Source organism: Pelophylax lessonae, assembly GCF_965119305.1.
Source record: "Pelophylax lessonae genome assembly, chromosome: 3".
NCBI classification, from domain to species: Eukaryota; Metazoa; Chordata; class Amphibia; order Anura; family Ranidae; genus Pelophylax; species Pelophylax lessonae.
In genome coordinates this window covers 210,901,053-210,911,875 of record NC_138770.1, presented here as the reverse complement: position 1 = coordinate 210,911,875, position 10,823 = coordinate 210,901,053, and the positions used below count along the sequence as shown (strand labels likewise).

Below are 10,823 nucleotides of genomic sequence, written 5' to 3'. Positions count from 1 at the left end.
ACAGGGCCAGTGTTCTATGCTCATTGTGTGGATGCCCACCTAAGCAGGATGAGGGGGCCACTGAGGGGAACAATAGAAGCGACTAGAACTGGAGCATCAAATGTACTGGAGGACTACACTCCACATTGATTTTAGTGTGACAGGGTAGGTACTGCACATTGCTAAGCTTTTTTTTAAAAAAAAAAAAAAACTTTCAGTATATGATTTGTAAATCTGCCCCTTCCAGACATGGGCTCCATTTTAAGAGTGAGTGAGTGACAATTTTTATGTTTTCCATGAAAACTCACACTTTTTTCATCAAATGAGTTGCAAAATTAATAGAAAATATAGTCAAGACATTGATGAGGTTAGAAATAGTGACTTTTATTTGAAATAATTTGTCCTTCATTTTTCTTTCATCAAATAATTCTCTATTTGCAGCAATTACTACTACTACTACTACAGACCTTTGACATTCTAGCTGTCAATTGAGGTAATCTGAAGAAATTTCACCCCATGCTTCCTGAAGCACCTCCCACAAATTGGATTGGCTAGATGGGCACTTCTTACGTACCATATAGTCAAGCTGCTCCCACAACAGCTCAATAGGGTTAAGATCTGGTGACTGCGCTGGCCACTCCATTACAGACCGTTTACCAGCTGACTGCTTCTTCCCTAAATAGTTCTTCCATAGTTTGGCGGTGTGCTTTGGGTCATTGTCCTGTTGTAGGAGGAAATTTTGCTCCAATCAAGCGCTGTCCACAGGGTATGGCATGGCATTGCAAAATGGAGTGATAGCCTTCCTTATTCAAAATCCCCTTTACTTTGTACAAGCACCAAAACAGCCCCAGACCATCACATTACCTCCGCCATGCTTGACAGATGGCGTCAGACACTCCTCCTGCATCTGTTCACTTGTTCTGCTGTTCTAAACTTAGATTTGTGTGTCCAGAACACTTTTTTCCAATCCTCCTCTCTCCAATGTCTGTGTTCTTTTGCCCATCTTAATTTTTTCCTTTTATTGGCCAGTCTCAGAAATGGCTTTTTCTTTGCCACTCTGCCTAGGTCAGTATCCCGGAGTCGCCTCTTCACTGTGGATGTTGAGACTGGCGTTTTGTGGGTACCATTTAATGAATCTGCCAGTTGACAACCTGTGAGGTGTCTATTTCTCAAACTAGAGACGCTACTAATGTACTTGTCCTCTTGCTTAGTTATGCAGTAGGGCCTCCCACTTCTCTTTCTATTCTGTTTAGAGCCCATTTGTGCTGTTTCTTTGAAGGGAGTAGTACACATTATTGTAGGCAATTTCTTGCATGGAATAGCCTTCATTTCTCAGAACAAGAATAGACTGTCAAGTTTCAGAAGAAAGTTCTCTTTTTCTGGCCATTTTGAGAGTATAATTGAATCCACAATGCTTATGTTCCAGATACTCAACTAGCTCAAAGGAAGGCTAGTTTTATAGCTTCGCACAGGACTCTTTTCAAAAACAGACCTTTGCCACCCCTGACGTGTGAATCGGCTCCATTGAAAGCTGGTCCCGTTCACATGTTATGCTGGGAATTGGGTTGGTTCAAAACATGTCTGATTCGCATATATGTGAACCGAGCCTTAGTGGTAGTTTGAGTTCTTGCATATATCATTGATCATTCAGCCATGCAGCTCTTACAAATAAATGTGCATATTAGTCAAGGAAAGGCTAAAACTGAGCTTGGGCTTATTCGCACAGGCATTAAAATGCTGCGTACAAAAGCATACAGCCTATAGTTTTGCATGCATCTACAGTATATGCAGTATCATAGAACACTACAGTATCGTAGAACACTACAGGCCCATTCATATAGCTGCACTTGAGAACCTAAAACGTATTTGGATTGTATTTGTGTATTGCACAAGTAGCACAAGCTAAGCAGTGAAGCTTTTGCAAGTAATTCTTGACCATTTAAAGAAGATTATGCTGAGTAATTGAAATTGTGCACAAAATGTATCATAGCCTGTATTTAGTCAAGAATGTTAAAATGCTTAGTATTGTCCTTTATAATAGAATACCCTGGTGTCCAAAGTAGTTTAACCTGGTTAATCCATAAACCATCTGAAAATATTTCAGCCTGTGCATCTAGCTCTAGCCTGATGAATCAAGAACTTGTGAGATTCTCAATTTATTTTGACCTTGGTAACCATAAATGCTGTTTTCTTTTCTTCTTTTTAGATGTGGGGGCACTGTAGGCGCCATACTGACTTGTCCGTTGGAAGTTGTGAAGACCAGGCTCCAGTCCTCCTCTTCAGTCACACTTTACATCTCTGAAGTACAGCTGAACACTGTAAATGGTGCCAGTGTTAACAGAGTGGTGTCACCTGGACCACTGCACTGTCTAAAGTAAGATCTATAAAAAATATAAATAGACAGTATTCAAAAAAACACATACCCAAGTGAGTGCACTCAGAATAGTGCACTTAGAATAGTGCACACAGATGTATGCATTCTTTAGGGTTCTATGTCGATAGGCTTTGGGGAGAAAAGCAGTTCTGACATGAACAAAAGCCCATCTATATAGCCATGTTATGTATATCCATACTGTATTTTCACTAAAAATAAAGTATCAAATGTATCATTGTATTGTATATACATTTCATGGCATTGCTTAGTACATCTGGCAACAAGTGCCCATTCACACTCACGATGCTAGACCTCGCATTTGATTGGCACAGCGTTGATGTGTAAATCACATGCGATGTCAGTGGGATGCAAATTCAGCCATACAGATTGTATGGCTGAATTTGCATCGCATTCGGACCAAAATGGTGCAGGACCCTTTTTTTTTGGTCTGCACTGGAATCGGATTGCATGGGTGTTCACACCAATGTGATCCGATTTCTTCACTATTTGACAGTTTGCGCTGCGATTTGTGAACCGATCTTGGGGTGTCATTAACTGTCTATTGACACCTGCAGCGGTTTCCATAGGACAGTGTGAACTGCCTGCGAGTCCTATGCGATGTGGACACAGGCACTGGATTCACGCTGGTTCCCGCATCATGCTAGTGTGAACTGACACTTAAGCTGTCCATACACATGTACCAGGAAACTCGCTCAGCTTTTTATTAGTATTGAAAGCTCTGTTTTTAGGTGATTTGGGGGTCAATTCACTAAGAGTTATAAGCCGCATGCATTTTTGGGTTAAAATGACTCATGCGGTATTTAACTCCTAAACCTGCATTTCACAAAAAAATTGCATTGACAAGGATCTGGGGTTCTGCGTCTCCTCTTAGCAAAAACTGACCACATACTCTTCACAGAAGCTTCACACACAGTGACCTTCCTCCTCCCTGCATCGGCCTGTCTTTCAGCCTCTACATAAGGAACACTATGGCTCAGCCTTTAAGAGTCCTGGTAACTGGAGTTGCTGGTCAGATTGCCTACTCTCTGCTTTATGGAATTGCAAAAGGTGATGTCTTTGGTAAAGACCAGCCATTTGAGCTTGTTCTCCTGGATATTACACCTATGATGGAGTATTGGGAGGAGTTGTAATGGAGCTCAAAGAGCCCTCCCTCTGCTTTAAAGATGTCATAGCTACAGACAAGGAAGACGAAGCCTTCAAAGACCTAGATGTTGCTGTTCTGGTAGGCTCCATGCTAAGAAGGGAAGGGATGGAAAGAAAAGACCTGCTGAAGGCCAATGTTAAAATTTTTAAATCGCAAGGTGCTGCTCTTGACAAATAAGCCAAGAAGTCCATGAAGGTGATTGTGATGGGCAATCCTGCAAACACCAACTGCCATGAAGTCTGCTCCATTCATCCCTAAAGAGAACTTCAGCTGCTTGACTCGTCTAGATCACAACAGAGCCAAAGCTCAGATTGCAAATTGCTTGAAGGTAGCAAATGATTATGTTAAGAATGTGATCATCTGGGGAAATCACTCCTCTACCCAGTACCCTGATACTAGTCATGCTATTGTCCATCTCCAAGGAAAGGATGGGCCATTGTTTGAGGCAGTGAAGGACGACATCTGGCTTAAAGGGGAATTCCTCTCAACTGTTCAGCAGCGTGGTGCTGCTGTTATTGCAAACAAAGTTCTCTAACGCTATGTTGGCTTCCATTTGTGATCATATTTGCGACATTTTGTTTGGAACCCTGGAGGGGCAATATGTGTCCATGGGTGTTTCAGATGTAAACTCATATGGTGTGCCTGGCGATCTCATGTACTCCTTCCCTGTTGTAATCAAGGATAAAAACTGGAAGATAGTAGAAAGCCTACAAATTGATGATTTCTCTCATGGAAAGCTGGATCGAACCGCCAAAGAACTCCAAGAGGAAAAATATATTGTTTTTGAGTTTCTTTCAATTGCATGACTAGAAACTGGTCCACAAATGCACTTAACCAATGAAAATGTTATAAGTAGTCTTTACGTTTTTAGTGCTATTTATGTCTAAAATGGTCAATTCTAGCAAAATCTACTCTGTCACATCTGAGTTTTGTACCTGTGACTAGTTCAAGTCTTTCCTGGTGGTAGTGAAAAATAAAACCCTCAACACCAAAAAAAAACCAGACCACATAGTGCGGGGGCGTACAAAATGCACCGGTACCAGATTCTCTTTCAAACACCATTAGAAAAATTGTGTCTTGCAGCTGTGCTGATTCTGAGCAGATATTTCTTGGCCTTAAAAAAAGTCAAAGGACAGCCTTGGGACCAGTTTTTGACAGATAAAGATCTGAAATGACCAGCCTAGCCAGCTAGGTCTAAATAGAAGCAATCTCTTGTCAGAGAAGGTAAAATAAGCATTTAGGGTATACTATAGGTCAGTGATAGCGAACCTATGGCACGTGTGCCACAGCTGGCACGCAGAGCCCTCTCTGTGGGCACGCGAGAGCCGCCGCCACTTCCCACACTGTGACAAGAGAAGAAGCGAGCGTGAGCTGTCAGTGTATTTCCCCCCGCTCACCCTCTTCCTTCTGTCAAGCTGCGCAGGACAGGGACAGAGCGGCGCTTGCAGGGATCGCCACCCACTCTGGTTTTTCCTGCCTCCCATTGGTTGAAGCCAAGGACCAATGAGTAGCCAGGGCGAGTGAACCATGGGACTTGTAGTCCCTGAAGATTATTGCTCCATTTTAATCAATTAAAGAAAAACTACAGCCTTAGCATTCCCCGAGACAATAAAAGGAGGGCAGCCTGGAGCCCGGGGGAAAAAAAAGGGCTGAGAGAGAGAAGGGAAAGCAAGGGTGAGAGGAGGCTGAGGTGGTTCAGGAGGGAGAGAGAGCCCAAGCCTCAACAGCCCCTGGAGTTGAACCAGCCAGAGAGGAGTAAGAGGACGGTGCTGAGAGGACACCATCAAGAGTGAGGAGGGTGATCAAAGGCACCAACAAAAGAAGCCCTGCCAGGCACACTGACAATGGACGCCGGAGCTGGACGCCGGAGCTGGACGCCGGAGCTGAACTGACTACAATCCCTCTTGGAGTGTGCGATCATCACCTGGGTGGCTGCGGTTTAATTGCAGTGTTGGCAATTTGAAAAAATAAGTTGCTTTTGTGTTGAAGTTTGGGCACTCGGGCTCAAAAAGGTTCCCCATCACTGCTATAGGTGATGTGATGGATTAGTGCAGAATTTACTCTTGAATGTTTTTAGTAGTATCAATTTGACCACTTGACCCCCAGGCCAATTCTTACATATATGTAATAATAAGCATTTCATTATTTTCCTTTGCTAGAAAATTACTTATAACACGCAAACATTATACACACAGTGCTTTGCGAAAGTATTCGGCCCCCTTGAACTTTGCAACCTTTTGCCACATTTCAGGCTTCAAACATAAAGATATAAAACTGTAATTTTTTTGTGAAGAATCAACAACAAGTGGGACACAATCATGAAGTGAAACGAAATTTATTGGATATTTCAAACTTTTTTAAACAAATTAAAAAAACTGAAAAATTGGGCGTGCAAAATTTATTCAGCCCCCTTAAGTTAATACTTTGTAGCGCCACCTTTTGCTGCGATTACAGCTGTAAGTCACTTGGTGTATGTCTCTATCAGTTTTGCACATCGAGAGACTGAAATTTTTGCCCATTCCTCCTTGCAAAACAGCTCGAGCTCAGTGAGGTTGGATGGAGAGCGTTAGTGAACAGCAGTTTTCAGTTCTTTCCACAGATTCTCGATTGGATTCAGGTCTGGACTTTGACTTGGCCATTCTAACACCTGGATATGTTTGTTTGTGAACCATTCCATTGTAGATTTTGCTTTATGTTTTGGATCATTGTCTTGTTGGAAGACAAATCTCCGTCCCAGTCTCATGTCTTTTGCAGACTCCATCAGGTTTTCTTCCAGAATGGTCCTGTATTTGACTCCATCCATCTTCCCATCCATCTTCCCATCCATTTTAACAATCTTCCCTGTCCCTGCTGAAGAAAAGCAGGCCCAAACCATGATGCTGCCACCACCATGTTTGACAGTGGGGGGATGGTGTGTTCAGGGTGATGAGCTGTGTTGCTTTTACATCAAACATAACGTTTTGCATTGTTGCCAAAAAGTTCGATTTTGGTTTCATCTGACCAGAGCACCTTCTTCCACATGTTTGTGTCTCCCAGGTGTCTTGTGGCAAAATTTAAACGACACTTTTTATAGATATCTTTAAGAAATGGCTTTCTTCTTGCCACTCTTCCATAAAGGCCAGATTTGTGCAATATACCACTGATTGTTGTCCTATGGACAAAGTCTCCCACCTCAGCTGTAGATCTCTGCAGTTCATCCAGAGTGATCATGGGCCTCTTGGCTGCATCTCTGATCAGTCTTCTCCTTGTATGAGCTGAAAGTTTAGAGGGACGGCCAGGTCTTCGTAGATTTGCAGTGGTCTGATACTCCTTCCATTTCAATATTATCGCTTGCACAGTGCTCCTTGGGATGTTTAAAGCTTGGGAAATATTTTTGTATCCAAATCCGGCTTTAAACTTCTCCACAACAGTATCTCGGACCTGCCTGGTGTGTTCCTTGTTCTTCTTCATGATGCTCTCTGCGCTTTAAGCGGACCTCTGAGACTATCACAGTGCAGGTGCATTTATACAGAGACTTGATTACACACAGGTGGATTCTATTTATCATCATTAGTCATTTAGGTCAACATTGGATCATTCAGAGATCCTCACTGAACTTCTGGAGAGAGTTTGCTGCACTGAAAGTAAAGGGGCTGAATAATTTTGCACGCCCAATTTTTCTGTTTTTTTATTTAACAAAGTTTGAAATTTCGTTCCACTTCATGATTGTGTCCCACTTGTTGAGTCTTCACAAAAAAATGACAGTTTTATATCTTTGAAGTCTGAAATGCGGCAAAAGGTCGCAAAGTTCAAGGAGGCCGAATACTTTCGCAAGGCACTGTGTGTATATGTATGTATGATATATAGATATAGATATATATATATATATATATATATATATATATATTATATATATATATATATTAAAGCAGAGACCCTGGAGAATAAATTGGTGATTGTTGCCATTTTATTTTTTTATCGTCGTACAATATTTGTGCATTTTTGAAAATGCAGATTTCTAGGAAACAATACATGTTATTAAATTTTAGTGAACAAAAATAGAATACAAATTTTTTTGAAAAAATATAAAAGATGATGATGTTTTGCCGAGTAAATCAATACCTACCATGTCGCGCTTTAAAAATTTGTACGGCTGTAAAATGACAAACTAGGTACCCAAAAAACAAAAAAAAAAAAACTAATGGGTGTTGCTTTAAAAGCCTTTACAGGTTACCAGTGTGGAGTTACACAGGAGGTCTGGTCCTAGAATTATTGTTCTTACTGTGATGTTTGAAGCAATGCCTCACATGTGTGTTGCAGTCACCCCCGTTCAAGTCCCACATGCATACAGTGCATTGCGAAAGTATTCGGCCCCCTTGAACTTTGCGACCTTTTGCCACATTCCAGGCTTCAAACATAAAGATATAAAACTGTAATTTTTGTTGAAGAATCAACAAGTGGGACACAATCATGAAGTGGAACGAAATTTATTGGATATTTCAAACTTTGTTAACAAATAAAAATCTGAAAAATTGGGCGTGCAAAATTATTCAGCCCCTTTACTTTCAGTGCAGCAAACTCACTCCAGAAGTTCAGTGAGGATCTCTGAATGATCCAATGTTGACCTAAATGACTAATGATGATAAATAGAATCCACCTGTGTGTAATCGAGTCTCCGTATAAATGCACCTGCACTGTGATAGTCTCAGAGGTCCGTTTAAAGCGCAGAGAGCATCATGAAGAACAAGGAACACACCAGGCAGGTCCGAGATACTGTTGTGGAGAAGTTTAAAGCCGGATTTGGATACAAAAATTCTTAAGCTTTAAACATCCCAAGAAACACTGTGCAAGCGATAATATTAAAATGGTAGGAGTATCGGACCACTGCAAATCTACGAAGATCTGGCCGTCCCTCTAAACTGTTTTGCAAGGAGGAATGGGCAAAAATTTCAGTCTCTCGATGTGCAAAACTGATAGAGACATACCCCAAGCGACTTACAGCTGTAATCGCAGCAAAAGGTGGCGCTACAAAGTATTAACTTAAGGGGGCTGAATAATTTTGCACGCCCAATTTTTCAGTTTTTTTATTTGTTAAAGTTTGAAATATCCAATAAATTTAGTTTCACTTCATGATTGTGTCCCACTTGTTGTTGATTCTTCTCAAAAAATTACAGTTTTATATCTTTATGTTTGAAGCCTGAAATGTGGCAAAAGGTTGCAAAGTTCAGGGGGGGGGGGGGGGGGGGGCGAATACTTTCGCAATGCACTGTATGCATGTGGGACTTAAATGGGGGTGCTTTTTTTTTTTTTTTTCCAATTTTTTTTATTACTCAACTTTACTCAACTTTATTGCTATCACAAGGGATGAACAACAAGCATGACCGGTCCTCTTTATGTAGAGGTCTGCTGTCTATTAGACCCCAGGTCTCTCCTGAAAGCATTGATCAAACCAAGATTTGTTTGATCAGATGCTTTGCAAGCTGGTAATGGCTTGTAAACATCAAAATCCAACTGGAAGCACCAAAATCCTAGTCACTTCTGGTTTCCTTATTCACAGAGGGTATGAGGGTAGTGGTGCCGGGCTTCCTGATTGCATGGGAGAGTCTGGTAACAGTGGCAGCTGCTGGCACGGAAGTGAAGTAAGGAAGTATAATAAAAACCCATTGTCGGCTGAAAATTTTGATAAGGTAATGCCTGCATTTGGGTAAAACCACTTCAACTTGAGGGCGTCTGTGTACGTCCTAAGGGATTGAAGTAGTTTCAAAAAGTACCTTATGTTTAACCACTTACCGACCGCATTGCATATGCATATATATATATATATATATATATATATAATATAATATGTTGCGGTTTACTGGGATTCTGGCTGAAGATATCAGCCATAACCCCAGTACCGTTTTTTGCAGCCGGTGGCTGGCTCTCTCATGAAAGCATTCTGAGTGGCTCATGAGCCACTGGAATGCTTTCCAAAGCATAGGAAGGAGAAATCCCTCTCCCGCTGCTCGCCAGTGTTTTTCAAGATTACTGTTTCCATCAGTTCGCCTGAGAAATGATCTGACGGTGCTGCTCCCATAGGCGATCAAAGAGCTCTTTGATCAGTTCTATAACCTTGGAGGACCGGAGCGATGTCATAATGTTCCTTCCCATCCAGGCAGGAAGTAAAATGTATATATTTATTTTAGCAAAAGTTCAAAACATTATTTATTATTTTATTTATATTTTGCTTTTAACCACTTGCCTTCTGTGCACTTAAACCCCCTTCCCATCCAGACCAATTTTTAGCTTTCAGCGCTCTCACACTTTGAATGACAATTGCTTGGTCATGCAACACTGAACCCATATGAATTTTTCGTCCTTTTTTTTCACACAAATAGAGCTTTCTTTTGGTGGTATGTAATCATCTCTGGGTTTTTTATTTTTTACAAAAAAAAGAAAAAAGACAGAAAATTTTGAACAAAAAATAAGTTTTCTTATTTTCTGTGAGTAAATTTTGAAAAAGTCAATACATTTTTCTCCTTCACTGATGTGCGCTGATGAGGCTGAACTGATGGGCACTGATAGGCTGCACTTATGGGCACTGATGAGGTGGCACTTATGGGCACTGATGAGGAGGTACTAATATGCCGCACTGATGAGCACTGCTGGGCACTGTGAGGTGGCACTGACGGGCACTGGCGGGTGGCACTGATGGACACTGATGGGCGGGACTGATGAGCACTGATGGGCAGCACCATCAGTGCCCACACTCAGTGCCCATAGTGCTGCCAGTCAGTGCTCATCAGTGCCTAGATGAGCAGTCACTGATGGGCACTGACTGGCAGCACTATGGGCACTGATGGGGGGCACTGATGGTGGACACTGTGGGTACTGATGGTGGGCAGTTAGTGTGTTTTAATGTACCTTGTGTAATCAGGGCACAGGGACACAGATTTTCCCCGATGCGCGGGGAGCCTGTCTCTGGGAGGCTGTTTTAAGACGGCCTCCCGGAAATGTGAGTCCGTGCTGTAGCCGTACTTCGGCTATAGCGCGGATGGGAAGAAGTTAAAGGTAAAAAAGAGATTTTGGGGTGATTTTTCTTTTAAACGTTGACCTGTCCATAGAAGACCTGTGGCGTTTTTTTTTTTTTTTTTTTTTTTTGTTTTGTTTTCTTTTTGTTCTATTACAAGGGATTGCATTCCTTGTAATAGGAATAAAAGTGATCAAAAAAACAAGTTAAAATTGACACGTTTGGACCTGTGTAATGGGCTTTGGAAGTGTGTATAGCCAGCAGTAATGTTTTTATATTTAAGTGTGCACACATTGGTGTATAGCCAGCAGCAAGGT

General features: G+C 41.6%; 1 protein-coding gene and 1 pseudogene across 2 annotated transcripts in view; both read left to right on the top strand.

The window, feature by feature from the left end:
* Nucleotides 1–10,823, top strand: part of SLC25A36 (solute carrier family 25 member 36) — a 111,241-nt gene that overhangs the window by 30,568 nt on the left and 69,850 nt on the right. Inside the window, exon 2 of the mRNA XM_082249534.1 lies at nt 2,186–2,353. Coding sequence (XP_082105660.1) covers nt 2,186–2,353 — 168 coding nt within the window. The remainder of the gene's footprint in view (nt 1–2,185; nt 2,354–10,823) is intronic.
* LOC309549335 (malate dehydrogenase, cytoplasmic-like) lies at nt 3,298–4,517 on the top strand (annotated as a pseudogene). Its single transcript has one exon. The product of its transcript is annotated as a malate dehydrogenase, cytoplasmic-like (transcript).